Source organism: Prosopis cineraria, unplaced genomic scaffold (genome assembly GCF_029017545.1).
Source record: "Prosopis cineraria cultivar Desert tree isolate PC_DT_omini unplaced genomic scaffold, ASM2901754v1 PC8, whole genome shotgun sequence".
In the NCBI taxonomy this organism is placed as follows: domain Eukaryota; kingdom Viridiplantae; phylum Streptophyta; class Magnoliopsida; order Fabales; family Fabaceae; genus Prosopis; species Prosopis cineraria.
In genome coordinates this window covers 1305178-1325019 of record NW_026555339.1, presented here as the reverse complement: position 1 = coordinate 1325019, position 19842 = coordinate 1305178, and the positions used below count along the sequence as shown (strand labels likewise).

Here is a 19842-nt window from a genome sequence, read left to right as displayed (position 1 = left end):
AATAGAATTATTGTTTTTAAGCAAGTGATAATAAGGGATTTAATTTCCAATTTTGTACAAGAGTAAACTCAACCAAAAGGTATCTCCTTTTTATCGAGGGTGATTATTTTCTTCTGGCCTTTTTTCCCCCATATTCTGTGCCATTCATTTATGTACGTGCATGAAAAACTTGCAACTCTCCAATCTCCAAATTTTAAATTTGATTCCTGTTCATCATGTTCAGAATATGTATTAATTAATTAGTATTTAATGACAAGTAAAAGAAGCTTTAATTTGTTGTCCTCCAATCTTTAACCAACCCTCCAATCTTAATTTTAAAATTACACTTGTTTAGAGTTTTGTTAATAACATAAAAATAAATATATTACTGCTAAAATAAAAAATTAAGTTAAACTTTATTTAATTTCTCAATAAAATAATACATTCTTCTTATTATTTGAAAAACAATAAATTCATCAGACTTGTTTGAAAATTTATTCTGAAAATAATTTTCTATTCTTCAAAATAAAAAAATAAAAAAATTTATTTAATAATGTTTTTTAAAAAGTATTTTAAAAAATAAAAAATAAAATATTATTTTAAAAAATAAAAAAATACCAATAACTTTTAAGTATTCTAAAATTATTATTTTAAAAATAAATAAATAAATTAACTCTTAATAATAAATTAACCCTTAATTTATTTATTTTTAAAATATATTTTATAAAATATTAATTTATAAAATAATAAAATAAAAATAATTTCAAACATCATCGTTCTTCCAACTCTCTTTGTCCAACACGTCCGCACCGGCCTTAAAGTGTCCCCCCCTTCTCCTTAAACAAAACACGGCACGGAGCGCGAACTGTCTGAGAATCGCCGCTGGCCATGGCCACGGCTGAGCAGCCTCCGAAGAAGCGTAAGCTATACGAGCCTCTACCAGAATCTCCACCTTCGCCACCGCCAAGTACGGAACCAATAACTCTAGACTCACCCTCTCCCAAAACCCTAACGCCGCCCCACTCCTCTGTACCTCCGCCGGCAACTCCTCCATTGTCTCAGGAGCAGATTGATATCAAGCGTAGGAACAAAGATGAAATTCGGAATGTTTACGAATGCTACAAGCGGATTAGATTCTGCTTGTCTAAAAAAGATGGCGCCTTCACGTCTGACCTTGAACAGAGTTATCTCTCTCTCATTTCTGCTTCAAGAGGTCAGCACCTTTACTTTTGTGATATTTCTATGCATTGAGCTCAATATTTTTTTTTTTCATTTCATTCACGTGACAATCAGGATATAATAACGCATCTGCTGGTCATTAAAATATGATTCTCCAGAAGAGGATTGATGCCGAGATTTCTACTGAAATATTATCCCTCTGCTCATCCTTTGGAAGTGTTAGAATTTGGTCGGGTTGCTGTTATCCACATTAAATTGACTGCTCTAAAAGTTCTATATAGATTGCTAGTAATTGTATAGAGTCCAGAGCTTTATTACTTTGGTCAGTGTCATATCACTTCAAGCCATTAAACGGAGAAACGATGATGACAAATCACATCTATGTTCATTATTCAGCTGCCCCGTATACAACAATAGTATGCTTCTTTTATGCTTGTATGATATCTCTCATTTTCGGGTGTCCTTTTTTTTCTTATGCAAAGTTAAGTTGGTAGCCGAATGCTCAGGAGGCTTTAGGTTTCCACATTCTTGCTCCACAGCCATATTCTATTGCAGTACTGTTTTATTATTAAATCTAGTGTTTGATTTCCAGTAATTGAAAAGAATGATTCACAAACTTCCACTATGAAGTGTCTTTTTAATGGAAGTAGAACTTTGTTATTGTGACAGGTTGTATGAGTGTACAAAGAATTGTGGCTGATTTTATTCCTCGATATGCATGCCACTGTCCAACTGCCTTGGAAGCTGCTGCTAAAGGTGTTATTAATATGCATAATTGGAGTTTGGCATTGATCAAGGGAGGGGAAGATTATGATGGTATTGCATTTGAAATTGCTAAAGCCTGTATTTTGGGTCTGGTTGATATTTGTTGTGCTGCTTCTTCAGTGACTCCAACATCATCTGTAATTAGGGGAATATGCTCTGCAGTTTTTCAAAATGTGCTAGCCTTTTTTGCTGCCTTAGCTGGTGAAAAGTATATCTTTAGTATGGTTGATAAGAATTTCCTGAGGATGCAAGATTCTCCAGAGGTCTTTTCTGAGTTGAAGCAAAAGATTTTTGATCAAGATGAGCCATTGTTGGCTAAACTGTCCAAGCTCTGTGCATTATCTGTGGTTCAGATATTCTTCTCCTGTCCAAAATATTTTCTTGCAGCTTGTTTGGAGCCTTTAGGCTCTGATGCAATTGAGGGAGCTTCTAAAGGAGGGAAGTATTTTCTAAGCCAGGTGACTAGTAGGCTTAAAGATGATGTGGCTAACCTTTTGGATAGAGCAAATGGTGTACCTGAATCGTGTACAGGTTCTACTGGAACAAGCATTGGAGGCAATGATGTGGCAGAAGAACTTTCAGCTGATAACTGTCATGTTTCAGAGGGCAGCGCATCTGCTCAAAATAGCTGCTTGCTCACACTGGTAGTTCCTCCCCATTGTTGTCTTTCTGCATAGATATCATGCAATTTATTTTTCAATGAACTGTAGTGTTTTAGTGGTGGAATATATTTTATAGTTTTGATACTTCTCAACAAGATTTGTGCTGCAATCACTTGCGTGCCTTTAGGTTATTGATCTTCCTTGACATTAATTTGGCTGCTAGATAGGTTATGCTTGGCTTAATGCACATTTCCCAATTTCCTGCTGAGGAATTGCATTTAGACAATTAGATATTGCTATGTTCTGAGCTCAGATTTAATAGAGTTTAGCTTGTAGTAGTATAATCGAGTTGAGCAAAGTCAACACTTAAAGCTTGGAGTTGGCTTGATTACACTGCTTTGTGGTGTCCCTGCCTTTGGAAAGACAGGAGTCGCACATCGCAGACAAGTTAGTGATATGTGTCAACTCTCTGGTCCTGGTCTTGAAGCTGCTGTAACATGCGACTGGGCACTGTTCCTCTACTTTTTTCTTTTCTTCAAAATAACTTCATTTTTTTTTTTATATTTTCACCATTAAAATCACATAGAGCAGTGCTTTTTTTGATTTTTCTATTTATATTGTACGAGACATGAATGAGCCTGTATCAGTCCCTTTTGATTTCTGTTTAAGCACGGAGTTCATTCTTACTTGGTGCTTTTGTTTGATTTTTCTTTAGTCATCATTTTCCCTCACCACTCAGCCCTTTTCGCTGGGTCTGCTCTACGCAGGTTTTAGACAAGGATCCCTCATTGAGGAGGTGGGTATTGTCTAGGTGTAAGAAGTTGTCTAACTCACTCAGTAATGCTTCATTGGAGATTACATCAGCACTAGAGGGAATCTTTGCTATTCTTGGGCAAGAAACATGTATGGGTGATTGTTTACCAGACAGTGATGAAGATAAATCCGATTCTGTGATTTGCACCAGTATGGATCATGCAGTGCCTAAGATCTCTGAGGAACATGAAAGCATTGGTGAATCATCTAGAAAAGGTAGCAATTTAAGAGTTCATGTTAGTTCATCTGATGATGGATTTACAGATAAGGTTTCAGATAAATATGCAAAAGTTAATAGCTCTGCGGAAAATATTGGCTCTGAATCCATGACAAAAGTGGGCCCTCATTCTGATAATGGAGTCCCAAGGCTCATGTGCCTTGAGACAGGGACGCAAGGAGATATGGCCCAAGTTAGATGTTCTGTGCTTTGGGACTCAGTAAGCAATCAGATACCCTCACCTGCAATAAGACCATCAGCAGAATTTAGGAGCAATGCTTTTGAAGGAAGAATTGATGCCCCAAATTTTGAGAAAAGTCAGGTTTCGAATATGGATTTCAATTTACCTCCATTGAGATCTTCTAGCGGAGGTGTTTGTAATATTCAGCCATCTCCTAAGCATTTCCTGTGTCCTGTTGCTTCCACAAAAAGTCAAACTGTATGGTGTTGTGATGGGGATCCTGCATCTATGGATATTATCTCTGCTTCAAAACAGCTCTGGGTAGGTTATGCAGGTCTTGACATGTCTGAAAATCATATTAGGTTTCAACTTGAGAGGTTTGGTCCAATTGAACAATTCTTTTTCTTTCCTATAAAAGGGTTTGCCTTGGTTGAATACCAAAACATCATTGATGCCATAAAAGCTCGTGACTATTTGCCTGGAAGTTTTCCTTGCCGAGTTAAATTCATGGATATAGGATTCGGAACTAGAGGTTCTATGAATGGTGTTGCAGTTGGTGCTAGTTCACTAACCTATATTGGAAGTGTTTCCAGTCAGTGGGTCAAGGATGAAATCCTACATGAAACAAGGAAAGTCATCCATAAAGGTCCCCTTATGGTTACTGATCTTAGCCAAGAGAGGGCATTGCTCATGGAATTTGAAGCTCCTGAAGAGGCTGCCTCAGTGATGTTGCATCTGAGACAATTCCGAAGGGAAAGAAGCAATCACTACCAACCTTTTGGCCCAAGGCCAGGTTTTGCTGCAATTGGAACTACAAATATGGATGGTGCAAGACATGTGGCCAACCCTCCCCATCTTGACCTTAAAGCCAGCATCCCAATAAACATGTCAAATGGTATTGCTGGATCTCCTCATTCTCGAACGTTGGCTGGGAGCCCTGCTGATAGTAGTCAAATGAGGTTGTTTTACTTGTCTTCCTTACTAGTATCATGGCAAGCAAAATACAATATTAATGAAATTAATGGATGCCTTGATAGTTGTGCAATAGGGAGTAGTCTTACTTTCTCAAGTTACAACCATATATGATGTAAAAAAGGATTTATCAGATGATAATTTTAAGAATCATCCCTTAAATAAGTAAAGTTAATTTCATTCAATGTGGGAACTCGGTGGACATGATCTATACAATTATAATTTATCCAGCAATAGCTTTTGATGCACACATTCAGTAAAAGTTGCCAAATGTTGTAAAATAATTTGTTTCATGCAACTGTCAATTGACCTTGCATTTTGTGATGTGGCCGATGGTTCTTACTTCCTGTAGTTCTAAGGTTTTTATCGAGTCTTCAGGATAATTTCACAGAATATATATTGGGAAATAAAAATTTCTATCACGTTTGAATTAAAGGATGGTATATCCTCACTGTAGCTTCTGGAAACAACGAAAATTATCTTTTATATATTTACACTGAGATAGAGTTAGATATGTATGTATACATTATACTTATAACGTAGATGTGTTAGTGGCCATTGAAGAGCCACATCTCCCTTTGCATATATTTACACTAATCATAGCTTTTCAATCATCAACAACTTCCTACTCCCTGCTTTGTATAGTTACTGTTCTCCCATTCTTGTACAGTCAACATGGGATTCAGAATGCTGCACCATTTTCGACTAAACCTGAAAACAACTCTTTGGAGCTAAAGTCAGAGAATCAGGGTAGTGGTGTATGTGCTGCACCTGTGTTTCAGTCAAACTGGAACTTCTCTTCTTCGAGAGAAATGACAAGGAAGCCTGATGGTTATGACAACTTACCTCCTGATCCTCATCAAGGAGGTAACATATTATGAAACTTCTTCCTATGTATTTATTTGTTTGTTTGTTTACTTATTATCATTTGAATGCCATTGAGTACCACAATTCTGAAGGAACTACATATTATTGGAATACTTAACTGAGGTATGTATTGTTTTTATGCACTGAATAATGTTTTTCTATTGTGAAATCTGGAACTGAGTTTGTCCTGCACCAGGCAATGTTCCACACATGCTCTCTGCAAAACATGGGCCCTCTATTCCACCACCACAGCAAATTCAGTCGTCTCCTTTCATTCGCCCTGTTTATGTCCCTCCAAATGGTCCATGGGATGCCCGGGGATTCAATAATCATTTACCTGCTGACCGATACAAGACAGGATCGTTGCCAAATAATTTTCATGGTAATGCTGTCGTAACTCCTTTCATACCTGCTTCAGTCACTCCACTTGCTCAGATACAGGGAACTTCAGTTGCTCCTTATAACCAGCTGATCCCCCCACCAATTGTACCACTGCCTTCATCATCACTGCCACCCCCACCCCCACCTCCATCTCCTCCGCCTCTGCCCCAAACTCAACCTCCCTTGGTTCCTCCACCACCTGGTTCTCCTCCTCCACCCCCACCTCCGCCACTGCCTGTTCAGGAATTTCCCAATGCTGAAAGTTCAGGACAGTCTCTGCAATATCAATGGCAGGGAGTGCTTTGTAAAAGTGGGGTTAACTACTGTACGATATATGCATGCAGAGCAGATTCAAATATCTGCAGATATTCAAATGCCAATCCTGAGCCATCTGAGTAAGATTACATCTTTGACTTCCTTATTGATCTGGCTAATCTTTGGTTCAGAATATGAGCTGAAATTGATGCTTCTGTGGTGTAGATGGCCTGCAAAATTAGACATGACTAAACGCACAGATTTTCGACATGTAAAATCAACATTTGCTGGTACTCCACAACACAGGGTGAGTTGTTAAGTATCCTTTGGCTGTGACCCCTCTTTTTTTTTTTTTAATTTTGGTTGAATACAAAGGAAGGCAAAGCCTTGATAACGGAAAGGAAAGAGGTTAACTGCTAGCAGTTAGCTCATGCTTATCTTTGTAATGTTGTTTTATGTTTAATTCCTGGCTATTGAAGTACATATGCATTTAAAACTTCATTCTCAGGTTTATGTATTGCTCTTTCATATATTCATAAAACCATCACACTGTGCACGCCTTGGCCCCATAAATCATATCTATTATTTTTTATCTGCTTCCTTCGGCCATATGTCTTGCTATCTGTTTGTTGAAAGCTTATGTGATGTGTAATCGGAGTACAAAGACGGGTAAATGACAAGCAAAAACAATTGTATTTGCTCTGGTGTTCCCATTTTGCCATTTCCCTGACCCACCACACCTGTATTTGCTCTCTCACTACCTTAAGCTTTTTGACTTTATGATCTTGATGTTTGTTTCAGAGGGAAGTTTGTCGTTTAATCCCATCATCTGCAAGTGACTACAAAGGGGTATGTTTTCTCATGTTCTATGCACCTAATTGATAGTTGGAATTACTTCAATTCTGGATTAGAGTTGCAATCTCTTGACTTTATATCTGCTGATCAGTTTCAGGATTTTGTATCTTACCTAAAGCAGAGGGATTGTGCGGGAGTCATTAAAATACCAGCTTCGAAATCCATATGGGCGAGGCTTCTTTTTATACTCCCTCACACGCCTGAAACATGCTGTATGCTGTCTGTTGCATCAGATCCATCTGATTGCCTCATTGGTTTGGTTTTGCCGAAAGAAACAAACTTCGAGTGGATATGATCGGTGTCCTTTTATTGTTCATATTAAAGATTTATCATTAAGCAGAGTCCTCGCTGAAGGCACATCTCCCTCTGAAGAACGCAAATACGCGTTGATTAATTGCGTCGTTCCTGATTCATATTATAGTTGAGAGAAAGCAGGTGGAGGGAAAGGGTGTTTTTTTTATTTTTTTGGGGGGGGGGTGTTTTGTATTTATGTAGATACAATGCACTTTATGCCCATTTTTTCGTTTCCTTGGTCTGCTGTGTACAGGATTTTGTTTGTGGTAGTTGAGCTTGAGGCAGCATGTTCAGTACAAGTTCACACATCCCATTTGCTTCATCGAGGAACCATTTTGAGTTGCAACGCCATCCCATTTCTGCTGACCAGGAACAGGCAAAAAAAAAAAAAAGGGAAATAAGATGGATTGCACCTTGAAAGTTGAAACTTGTAAGATAAAAAATAATATGGAAAAAATAAATTAAGTATTTTAAATTGAATGAAAATATCTTGGAGAAAACTTGAAGCCAGTTGGTTAAATAGGAATAACGGAGTAGAGAAACGGGAAGTGTGGTCGGTAACGTCTGGGCTCCCAACAAACAAACAAAAAAAAAAAAAAACCGAAGAGGAAAACGGGAAGGATAGTTAGGCCTCATGTCGTTAGGTGCCGGGCAAGGGGAGTAGTTATTCACTCGAAAAACGAAGCAGAGAGAGAAAGACAGTTGTCGGGATTGCTCTCGTTGAGAGTTGAACTCAATGCCTCCCGCTTACTAAACGGGTGCTCTAACCAACTGAGCTACGAGAGCTTGCTGTTATGTGTTAAATAATCTTCTATAAAAATAATTTTTTAATATAACTAATCTCCATATATAATTTGTGTTTGCCCGTGTTGTTTTCTCTCCTAGTATCTGAATAATGAAAGTTCTTTAGAAACTTAGTAAAACACGTGGCCAAAACAAAGGAGAGGAAACTAAGCAAAACACATTTAGTGATCCCGTATTTTCACGCCCGCTCTAATAATTTTATCATAAACCTCCCCCGCAATCGGTGGGAGCAATTTTTTTCCGTACTTGCTCTTTCAATCTTTTTGTATCACAAAATTAAACAGTCCTGGCAGCATGCATGCCAGAATCGAATTGAACAACTACTACTCATAAATTTAAAATATATGCTGGAAAGGTTGAATTGGAGCGTATGATGGGGAAACACATGCTATTATGGCGTGGGATTCTCTCAAGTAATTGCAGTGTTGCATATATTCAACAACATTATTGACACCATAGTTGTCAATTTTTTGAATTGATTTTTCAAATTTAATATATTCACATTTTTAACTTATAAAATGATTTCAATTCATTTATAAATTTAAATTAAATATAAATGTAGTTAAACTGACAAGTTTACTTTTGAGTTTGTCACTTTTATATTTTTAGTTTATAAAATCATGTCAATTAATTTATAAATTCAAATTAAATATAAGCTAGTTGATTTTTTTTTTCAAGTTGAGTGAGTTAAGTATATACAACAAAGAATTTGATTCATACAAGTTATAAAACCTAATTTAAAGAAAAAAGTTTAAAAAATAAAAGCTAATATTAAGAAAAAAACAAAAGATACTAAAAATAAGCTTTCTATTTAAAAATTTATATATTTTATATGATAATTTATTAATATAAATGTATTTAATTTTAATGATTTATATTTTAAATATATTTAAATCAAATTACAGTCATATTTTATATTTAAATTATTTAATAATAATTTTTAATGGCTATTTATTAATAAAAGTAAACTTTTATAAATTTATTATTTAAATTTGCAGTTTAATTTTACATTCCGGTTATGAATTTATTTAAACTTGTAAATTTGAATCCTTGATTGACACTCAACTGAAATTAATGATCGTTTCACTTGTCGCAATATGATGAACAACAGAGTTTCGATCGTTTTTTCCAGCCAGTGTTAATGCCGACAATTTTGCAATATATACACCGAGCTTGGAATGGGCATACTTGGCCAGACGGTCGATCATTCTATTATTATTTTTTGGTGATCATTCTTCGTACAGCACAGTAGACTAAGAGATGGTGTGCCTCTGTGCCTCTTGAACAGCGGCACCTGGAAAAATTGACACCTTGTTATAGTAACAAGTAATAAGCGATCGGTAGAGTTCTTTTAATGTTGGCCAGAGTTGGAAAATAATTATAAATTATAAGTAATATATTGGCTTCAAAATGATTTCGCTTGCCCGTGTTTCTCCGGTCCCGTTTCTCATTATTGAGAGCTTGTATTTCACAGGAACAGTCCATTACTGAATGCAATATCGTTGGCCGCATGCAAATCAATGATTCTGGTGGGGAAAAAAATCAGTTTAAGAGTAAACATTATATATAAGCAGGATTGAATCTAGGATCTACTGAATGTTTTGAAGATCCAATTAATATTAGTAGGCTCAATTATTCCATGATGAAAGGGAAACAAAAGTTTATGATCATTTGGTGGGAGATCCAGTCGTTGAAAGAAAATTGGGAAATTTCTTGACTTGCGTTGATAATTTATTTGCGCCACCACCCAAAAAAAAAAAAAACAAAGAAATAAAAATTGGGCAAGCTTTTATGATGATCCCCCAAAGGGCGTGGCATGACCTGTACCGAGTCCCATGATTGATGGAAGCATGTGGCCAAATGTGAAACCTAATAATTCCACGTGGCATGAAATACGAGGCGTAAGTGTGACCCAGATGCTCCCCGCCACAGTATCGAATCATTTTCCCTGTCCCTGGGTAACCACCAACACCAGGTAAAATCAAAATTCTGAGGCTGCGAGGGACTCCAAAACTGGCTCCTCATCGAATGACGATCCTTCCATGCACGCGTTTAAAGAGAGCCGTCGCACGTGCTTGGCTTTTGCTCCGGTCAATATTCAATACGTGCACGTGTCACTCCACCCCACCTCGAAGCAAGCAAATTATGTTCATTGTGTTCCTCCAATTCTCATCACAACGCCTCTTCTCTCTCCCTCTCTTCCTTTCTTTTTCTGTCTGACACTCGAATCTTGCCTAAACCACAACCTAACCTCCGCACCTCACAACGCAACGCAGCTTACCGCGATTTGACTTTCTGATCCCCCACCATCGCCATGGGAACGGAGAATCCGCCTAATTACACCTTTATGGGACGCTCTCTCAGCGAATTGAGTATCAACGACAATTCTTCCTCTGCTTTCAGCGACTGTAACAGCGATAGATCTGGTGAATTCCCCACTGCTTCTTCCCAGAGCCGCCGTCTTCTTATTGCCTGCGCTTCTGAGAATTCCGATGATTTTATTCGCCAGCTTGTCTCCGACCTCCATTCCACTTCTATTGACGAGCAGAAGCAGGCCGCCCTGGAGATCAGATTACTCGCCAAGAATAAATCAGAAAATCGCCTCAAAATCGCCGAAGCCGGCGCAATTAAGCCCTTAATCTCGCTTATATCTTCCCCTGACCTTCAGCTCCAAGAGTACGGCGTCACGGCGATTCTGAATCTTTCCTTGTGCGACGAGAACAAAGACCTGATAGCTTCATCGGGAGCGATCAAGCCACTGGTTCGAGCTCTCAAGACGGGAACATCAACGGCTAGAGAGAACGCGGCTTGCGCTTTACTTCGTCTGTCGCAAATAGAGGAGAATAAGATCGTGATTGGAAGGTCAGGGGCCATTCGACCGCTAGTGAATCTTCTGGAGAACGGGGGGTTCAGAGGTAAGAAAGACGCATCGACGGCGCTGTATTCGCTGTGTTCGGTGAAGGAGAACAAGATAAGAGCAGTACAGGCAGGAATCATGAGAGCGCTGGTTGAATTGATGGCCGATTTCGGATCAAACATGGTAGACAAGTCAGCGTACGTGTTGAGCGTATTGGTATCTGTGCCAGAGGCGAGGACGGCATTAGTGGAGGAAGGGGGGATTCCGGTGCTGGTGGAGATAATAGAGGTTGGTTCGCAGAGACAGAAAGAAACCGCAGTGGTGATATTGTTGCAGATTTGCGAGGACAGCGTGGCTTATCGTACAATGGTTGCTCGAGAAGGGGCCATTCCTCCCTTGGTTGCATTGTCCCAGTCCGGCACCAATCGGGCCAAACAGAAGGTGAGAACCACAAACGGAACCCATCAGCATCACCCTCTGCCCTCATTCTCTGCTTGACCTGTCACTGACGTGGCAGACCAATTTTTTTCGCATAAAAAATTATACAATATGAAATCCAGTTAATTGGAGCATCATCTTCTGCCACTTCAATTCCTTGCAGGCTCCACATTTCCTCTTGAAAATTAAACTTTCATTAGATTGCTAGCTCCTAATAAATAGCAGAGAAATACAACATCTTGATAAGAATGGCCTTTTCATTATTGTCATTGCATTAAAAACTAGTCCATCTGCAGGAGCACTGGTTGATTTTGGGAAGCAATAGTTTAGGACTTGGCTCATGTCAAGGCGTAGAGTATAGACCTTGCAGTCTTTATATAAATTTGTTTCTCTTTCTGCTTTTAAAAATGATAGCATTCATTTCCTGTCGCTAATTGTTTGAGGAAATGTGAACAGGCGGAGACACTTATAGAACTTCTACGGCAACCGAGATCCGGCAACGTCGCTGCCCGCACCTCAGAAGTGTCGGCATAAATCTCCCACCCTCCATCATGTCCTGCCCAGCCCTGTGACTTTGTTGGACAACATTCCCCCTACCCAAAAAAAAAAAAAAAAACCACGAACAGAGGAATATTGTAAATATCTTTCCAACGGAGAAATGTTTGTAAATTAGTGCTAGAACTTAATTAGATGAGATTGTTGGCCAAGGGCCATGGCAAAAAATCGTATTCCGAGATAGCAAGTTTTTTTTTTTTTAAGATTACTAGTCTAGGTTTTTTTATCTTACAGAATTAAAAGCGTTGCTAACTTGCTATCGAAATCCCTTCTTTATTAGTTTTTTCACCTGACCTTTGTTATATGCCCAGCAGTACTATTTCTTTTATTTTTAACCTTGAAGGTGACCCGTGTGGTGAGAAAACGTCGTTATAAATTTTGAAAAGTGAATTGAAGTCATATTTTAAAAAAAAAATGTTAGATGCTGGATGAGTAAAAGAAGGCGCCGGAAGGATCGGCGGAGAGTGATTAGTGGTTTTGGTTTCAAAGAAATTGAGGTGGTGACGTTCAACAATGCGCATGTGGATTTGGACGGGAATGGACGTGTTGCATTTGAAAAGTGTGATGAAGCGTTTCCTTTGAATTGGAGTTTTGATTTTTTTTCCCCTCTGGCAGGAGACTGAAACAGTTAAGCGGGTATTCATCTGACACGTGTAGTAGATTCCGTTATTGATTATCAGTTAGTCGTTGGGTCGCATCATGACAAGGATGGTTGTCCGGTGCTCTGGGTCCCTTGCTTGGCGTCTGGTGGACTATCTTTTTATGCTCCCAATTGGCACTATTTAACTCTGCTTTCTTCGTTCACTCTCTTGAGCCTTAAATGCCTTTCTTTGTCACTGGGCATTATCTGGAGCCACTCCCGTTTCCCTAATCAGATAGCAACTGTAGCACTACAATCACTCTCGATAATTAATCGAATATCTCTATGGCTTCCGGACAAGGAAATGGGTCTCCACTCGTGCTGCGTGAATATTCTTTTGCATAACGGAATTCACGAATACCTTCACTGCTACTTCTCATCATTGATTTCAAATGCTTAGATTATGCCTGACGTGAAAAGCGAGGTATTAAGAGCATTGTTATAGATGTTTATTGAAAGCATAACAGCTTTTTTCTAGGAAGCTGAGTTGAAGGTTCCAATTCAATTGCTTTGAACAAGAAAGTAGCCAATGGCCGTAGTTTTTTTTTTTTTTTTTTTGGGTAATAATAGTGCAGTAATTAATAGATAAATAAAATTGATTGGCGCGAGTTACTTTTCTGTATGGATGAGTAAACATACACCCCTGCCAGCATGGTTTTTAATGGTTGAGTTCTTGTATGAGATAAACAAATTCTTACTTAGATTCAACACATTATGTCATATATGTTCTATTCAATAAAAACATATCATATCAGATAGTTATAAATATAAATTAATTATATCCCCTGGGCCGCGGCCTATCCCATTCGAATATGCCAATTGGCCCCTTCTTTTCTTTGTCGGCCTAGCAGAAGTTAGTGAATTGCAGCTCATATAATATAAGGGATCAAATGAGCAGAAGAAGCAGGCGTAGGGCCTGTAGGCTGTGGCGACCAATGAAAACCCAAGCAAGGAATTCTTTTTATTTTTGTGACAAAAGTAAAAAAGGGAAAGGCCTGAAGAGAAGAAACTCAAGAGGGAGTGTTTAATCGGTCCAGTTCATGATGTACTAGAGGCAGCGTTTGAAGCCGAGCGGTGGATAAGCCCAGTGTGATATGAGGGCTGGCCGAAACTAAGGCGCAAGTGCAGGTTAATCGAGGAAGATTACGTATATTATGACCAAATCACAAGTCGGACAGGCATCCAATACCCACCCAAAAAAGGCTTTACTTTTGGTCATTTCATTAATCCCCGATTAGTTCATGCATGTTGAGGAGACGGATCACATTAATTGGTGGGATTAAAGTTAACCTGGCTTATTCCAGTAGGGTCGATTCGTTTTCGTCCAGCTAAGCATCTTATTTCACATTTTATTTGTGAAAGGCAGGACGAAAGAGTGATTTAAGATTTAAGAATGGTTATCTGAGTGGAAAAACTAGTTTTGAAGACATGGCATAGCATTGGCCTGCTTCTCCTCCCCATGGTACTGTGTCGTGACGGTATCAAAAAATATTTTTTATGTGAAGAATTATGAAATATTCTTTGAACCTTATTTATAAAACAAATAATTTTTTTATCATATTTACAAGTTACATTATTAAATTTTTAGCGCAAGTTTTTTCTCATACTCTTCATTGAATGTTGGTGAATGAAAATATTATTTTTGAACCATAACATAAGTCATTTTAAACTAATTTACATTTTTTAAAAAAAAGGTCTGTTAAAATCCTAATTTTTAAAGAATTTTCGTACGTTTTCAACCATATCATTTAGTGAAATAAATATAATATTTGATTTATTTAAGACATTCTCATTAATTACTTTTGTAGAATATAATAAAATAAGAATATAATTGATAAAATATATAAAAACTCCACAATACTTTATGTTTTGGGTTTTTAAAAAGTGCTTTATATTGTGATTTGAAATACAAATGTTATTGACATATATAAATTTAACAAGGGCAAAGTAGGAAAGTTATTAAAATTTTTAGATAGGATTAAGAGAAATAATTAGATAAATTGAGTGCACCATATCATTTATAATATATCCAATAAAAATATAACATTTATATGGTATTAAATATCAATTGACAATGATAGTAATGATAGTAAAAAAAGAAAGGTAATAAATCAAATATGTATTCTATTATAAAAATAAAATCAATTCAAAAAAAATCACACAATATTTTATTTAGATTATTTAGAGTATTTTAATTAGATAGACCACAAATAACACGGTGCACCTAATCTATCTAAGTACTTCTTAATAAATAAATTTACTCCGTGGCTTTGCACTTGTCAACATTAGCATTAGCAAGTGAATCCTTCACTATTTGCCAAAGAAAACTTTGCCAAAATACTTTCTAAATTTTATTTGTAAGTCACTTTTAATATGTTTCACTAAAATAAAAAAAATTAAAATCCATCAACGCTAAATAATTTTTTGGTAGATTGAGTACACCACATGATGTGTAATCTATCTAATATAAATATGGCATTCAGATAATATTAAATGTAAATTGATTTTGATATCAATGATAATAGATAGAAAAAAAATAATAATTAACTATACATTTTATTATAAAAATAAAATTAATCACAATAATATCATGTAAATTTTTATTTAGATAATTTAAAATATTTTAATTAAATAAATTATAAATAATAAGATGCATCCGATTTATTTAAAAAATTTTCCCTTGAAAGTTACAACAGCTAGAATTTTTTCATGAGTAGACACTAGATTTGGAGGAAGAAAATGATATCAACATCGATCATAAATTGAATCTAATCGCTTAGACACAAATCAAATTTCGATGTAGACGCTGCAATCGGATTATCTCCTTCGCACCATCTCTATAACAACTAATTCGGAATCTCAAGATATATGGTCAACTCATCATAGGTACTGCAGATTCAAGACACTCTTTTTCCCATTAAATATCAAACTCAAATATTTCCAGAGGCGCAAACACAAATATCCTCTCCTTGCCAAAGCCGAGAGAGGAACGCAGCATACGATTGACCCGAGCTAGGGACTAACAAGCTGCATAAGGCCAGGGCCCATCATTAGGTTGGGATGGGGGCCACCGAGACATACGATTGGAACGTTGGGAAATAAGATAAATTCACAGTCTGATAAGAAAATTAACGAGGTAAAAAAATCTAGGGAAGTCAGAAAAACAGTGAATATTTAATATAAATGCTGGTGCAGTGATGTTGCCGGGTCGTTTGACAAGTGATAGATAACGGAAACACAATCCATTACAGGGGAAAAGACAGGACAAATATAAACTGAGATAGCCGTACAAAAGTCGCATCACACAGATAAAATCATTTCCTCCGCTTTTCAGCTGTCTGCCCCCATTTAAGATAAACTCCATCAGAGATGCTACCAACTACAAACCGCCAGGACACACTAAAAGCTAATCTTAATTTTGAAAAAGCGAAGGAAGAAAGCCCGCGAGAAAACGCAGGAGATAAATTACTGAAGCTACTTATCATGTGATGATCACGTGTCAATCCTTATCCCTTCGAGGGTGATAAAGTTCCACATCTTCGTCGCAAAGCCCACATATTATTCGCCAGGTGTCCAGCCTTGGAGCCTTTAGCCACCACTTCTTCCTGGACCTCTAGCTTCCATACCAGTACCTATGCTATGAAAAAGCAACGACTAAAAGCACGCGCCTCTGTGCCCACGCGCTACTGCGAAAGGGCTATCTCCAGCTGCCGAGCGAAGTAGGTGGGAGCGCTCAAATGAGGAAGGTGTCCCTCCGTCTCCAACCACCGCACCGTGCTCCGATCACCCAGTTGTTCCTTCATATAAGTTGCCACTGATGACGGCACCGAAAGGTCTTTAGTCGTCTGCATAATACAACACGGCACCTTCACCAACCCTAGAATTCCTCTCAAATCGCTGTTAAACACGGTTTGAGACACGAATAGCGATATATCGGGCCTCATGTTGAACAGAGTCCTGGTAAATTCTCGGACCGCCTCCGGAACGTCCGCTCCGACGGATAGGGGAGCGAATCCGTTGACCCATGCTTCATAGTTGGCCTTCATAGCAGAGAACACTTGTTCAATTTCACCGTGCTCGAATCCTCCGTGATAATCTGTGTCGTTCAAAAATCTGAAAGAAAAACGTGAAGTCGAAAGCGTATTCGAGAAGGTTCTGTGATAGAATTGAACATAGTCGAGCGGGTAGGACGCTGATCCGGAATAGAATTGACTTTACCTGGGAGAAGCGCCGATGAGGACGAGCTTAGTGAAGAGGTCAGGTCGGCGGATGGCGGCTAAGATTCCGATCATGGCTGAGATAGAGTGACCGACATAAGCACAGTGTTGAACGCGAAGGGCGTCGAGAATGTCAAGCAAGTCGTCGACGTAGGCGTCGAGAGTAGTATATCGGCGGAAATCAAAGTAATCGGGATTAACACTGCCGGCACAGACGAGGTCGTAAAGAATGACGGTGTAACGGCGAGTGAAGTAAGGGAGAATACGCTGCCAGGCGGATTGGTCGGTGCCGAAGCCGTGAGCTAGGACGAGGACTTGGTCGCCGGAGCCTTCCACGCGGACATTGAGCGCGTCGAGGATGAAGGGGCCCATGTGCTTCTTCCGGGGACTTTCGGTTGATATGTGAGAAATTGAGAGGGTGACTTCTCTTGGTATTGGGTTGTTCGGATGAGACTGGCGTAGGGGGTTGAGCTCTCTGCCGTAGCTTACTGGATTTCCCTTTTCCCTTTCTGTTATCTTCGTTGTGGCGGGCTGGTATTTATAGCTGCCATCTTGGTCGTAGATTATCAGATCGCAGCACAATTTTATTTTTTAATATATTTTTAAATTTGATTAAAATAACAAAAGCTGATAATGAGAAACTACTTTATAGAAGGTGTGAGCTGCCCCAGAATCGGGCTGGATTTGGTAGAGCCGTTGAGGTCCCGAGAGAGAACGTAGACGGGTGATGTGAGGGGGAACATCGTGGGGTCAAAAGAGGGGACTGGTCCAAGAATTGTAGTTTTCTGATTTTAGAGTGGCTCCACTTTCGACACTGGCAAAGGCAATGCGTGCCTATGTCTATAAGATGGATTAAATTCCATGTGACAAGTGCTCACCATGCGCTGATCTGCGAGAAAACTAGTTCTAATAGTGCTATTGGGTTTACAATCCTGATAGTTATGGCCCATGGCCCCGTGTCCATCCTCAACTCTCCTTTCAAGCCTATCAAAGCACTTCAAAAGAGCCACACAAATATTCCATTCTATATATAACTACTTTTCACTTTCCCTATATCCATTTCCCTCGTTTTCTGGTAATCTTGCCTTTTTCCCCCTTAGCAAAAGGGATGGCAGGGCAGAGCAATATAAATGGGAAGTAAACACATGATCAATAGAGTGTTGATTTTGATGGTTTTCAATATCAACCTGAGCATGCGATAAGTGGAGAGTATGTCTTTAAAATTAAGAATGTGTGAATTTAATAAAATTTGATTTTTTTAAAGAAGATAAATAAGATTTCATGTTTTAAAAAAATAATAAGATGAAAAATAAGAAAAGGTGCAAATACAAATCAATTTACATCTACCATTTATCACTTCCTTTTAAAATGACAACTACTTGAACTACATTCAAACAAACTAGATATTTGAAAAAATAAAAATAAAGATGCATTGCACTAATCTGCCATGCTGTCTCCATTCTTTTGAGAAAAAAAGGCATAAGATCTTTTAAGTGAATTAAGGTTATGATATTGATTCACTTGAAGGACCTTGGGCCTTTTCCTCAAATATCTTTGCCTCACAGTCCTTCCTACCAAAATTCCCTTGGCAATGGCCTGCTTTAAAATTCTTGTTCGAGAAAAAGACACATTTGAAAAAGTTATCATTACACCGATTTAAATGGGTTTTTTTTTATTGACTTTGTTTGCATCCACGAATAAAATCCCAAACTGAGTTAAGTGAAGGTAAAAAATCCCCTTATTTTTCTTACTCTGTGGATTTAGATTTGAAACATAGTAAAATATGGATTTTCCTAGTAAGAACATCGATACAAGATTAATTTTGTAATTTTGCAAAAATAAATCTAATAAAAAGTGTCCAATGTCATTGCAACTCACGAATAAAAGGGCGAATCAGCTATTAAATAAAGATTACCTAACATTGACTTGTTTCGTACATGCAAGCTTATTTCTCTTTCAAGCTCATTTATTAGCCTATTTTTTTACTCCTCGTCATTTATACTTTTATGACTCATTTGGTGAGATGGAATTGGAGAGATGAAAGTGAAATTCATATTTGTGACTATTTGGTATGCAAGATTCGTGTTCCTTGAGGAACCTAATTCCATCAAATGTGATGGAACACACAACCTTGGGAACTAACTTCCCCCTTTACTTCCCCTCTCATTTACCTTCTTTGCCCTCATACTCTCCTTTCCCTTACAATGGACCCAACCTCGTTAACAATGTTCATCGAAGGCAACGCAAAGGAGGATGTGAAGGTGCTTGATTGGTGGTGGCAACTCCCAACCACTACTGGAGAGTACCTTTCTAAAATCAATAACAGGAGTGAAAGGTGATGGAAACTCCCAACCATAAGTGGCGGTGCATCGTTTCTTCCTTGACGGTCTTTCAGTTCTCTTAAAATTCTTCGATCTTAGATTCTCCCATTTGATAACCACTAGCAATGAGCATATGGTTTGATTTATGACATCTCTTCCTCCTCTATATTCTTTGATCTCAACAATCTCCCTTCAATTACTAATTCGGTAAACGGTGAGGACGGTATTGGACAATGATGACTAGTTTGCTAATTTTGATTTTGAATGGTGGATTTTGATTTTGTTTTTGAATGATGCATTTAACTATGGGTCTTCAATTTTTGTCTTTGGTTTGATTTCTTCCTTTTCAATTTTTGTCTTTGCACTTGGTTCAATTTCTTCCTCTCATCTATCATTATCTTGTTCATGGCTGGTGGTTGTTTGTGTTGAGGCAGCAACATCAATGGTTGTGGCTATTTAGGATGGTGGGTAGGGTTTTTCCTAGCAAGGACATTTAAGTTCTTTCACATTATAAATGGTTATATTAATTAAAAATTATATCTAACTTTCATCAACCTATCATATATACTTTTAAGCTCACTTTCACTTTTAACTTCACTTTTATTTTTATTAAAAACTCTTTCATCATACCAAACAAAGTATTAGTGCTC

The 19842-nt window shown here is 37.9% G+C and overlaps 3 protein-coding genes and 1 non-coding gene across 4 annotated transcripts; 2 read left to right on the top strand and 2 right to left on the bottom strand.

Annotated features, from left to right (window-relative positions):
* Positions 1-790: 790 nt before the first annotated feature.
* LOC129318325 (uncharacterized) lies at positions 791-7659 on the top strand. The gene is made up of 8 exons (XM_054963051.1): positions 791-1192; positions 1828-2567; positions 3293-4695; positions 5379-5575; positions 5772-6351; positions 6437-6518; positions 7013-7060; positions 7158-7659. The coding sequence occupies exons 1-8, from the start codon at positions 868-870 to the stop codon at positions 7359-7361; spliced, it is 3579 nt and encodes a 1192-aa protein (XP_054819026.1). The 5' UTR covers positions 791-867; the 3' UTR covers positions 7362-7659.
* Positions 7660-8072: 413 nt separating this feature from the next.
* On the bottom strand, positions 8073-8146 carry TRNAT-AGU (transfer RNA threonine (anticodon AGU)). The gene has a single exon. It is a non-coding gene; the product is annotated as a tRNA-Thr (tRNA).
* Positions 8147-10257: 2111 nt separating this feature from the next.
* LOC129317633 (U-box domain-containing protein 4) lies at positions 10258-12307 on the top strand. Its single transcript, XM_054961970.1, has 2 exons — positions 10258-11462; positions 11916-12307. Exons 1-2 carry the CDS (start codon positions 10479-10481, stop codon positions 11991-11993), a joined length of 1062 nt encoding a protein of 353 aa, XP_054817945.1. The 5' UTR covers positions 10258-10478; the 3' UTR covers positions 11994-12307.
* A 3502-nt stretch (positions 12308-15809) lies between these two features.
* Positions 15810-17418, bottom strand: LOC129317847 (strigolactone esterase RMS3-like). Its single transcript, XM_054962245.1, has 2 exons — positions 16873-17418; positions 15810-16767 (listed from the first exon to the last, which is right to left on the bottom strand). Exons 1-2 carry the CDS (start codon positions 17241-17243, stop codon positions 16338-16340), a joined length of 801 nt encoding a protein of 266 aa, XP_054818220.1. The 5' UTR covers positions 17244-17418; the 3' UTR covers positions 15810-16337.
* Positions 17419-19842: the final 2424 nt, after the last annotated feature.

Bases quoted from the DNA above. Each gene is read 5' to 3' on its own strand.
- LOC129318325 (XM_054963051.1), top strand. From the start codon at position 868: ATGGCCACGGCTGAGCAGCCTCCGAAGAAGCGTAAGCTATACGAGCCT. The intron at 5,576-5,771 runs GTAACATATTAT...GTCCTGCACCAG, and splicing joins TCCTGATCCTCATCAAGGAG to GCAATGTTCCACACATGCTC. The intron at 6,352-6,436 runs GTAAGATTACAT...TCTGTGGTGTAG, and splicing joins GCCAATCCTGAGCCATCTGA to ATGGCCTGCAAAATTAGACA.
- LOC129317633 (XM_054961970.1), top strand. From the start codon at position 10,479: ATGGGAACGGAGAATCCGCCTAATTACACCTTTATGGGACGCTCTCTC. The intron at 11,463-11,915 runs GTGAGAACCACA...AAATGTGAACAG, and splicing joins CCAATCGGGCCAAACAGAAG to GCGGAGACACTTATAGAACT.
- LOC129317847 (XM_054962245.1), bottom strand. From the start codon at position 17,243: ATGGGCCCCTTCATCCTCGACGCGCTCAATGTCCGCGTGGAAGGCTCC. The intron at 16,768-16,872 runs GTAAAGTCAATT...TTTTTCTTTCAG, and splicing joins CTCATCGGCGCTTCTCCCAG to ATTTTTGAACGACACAGATT.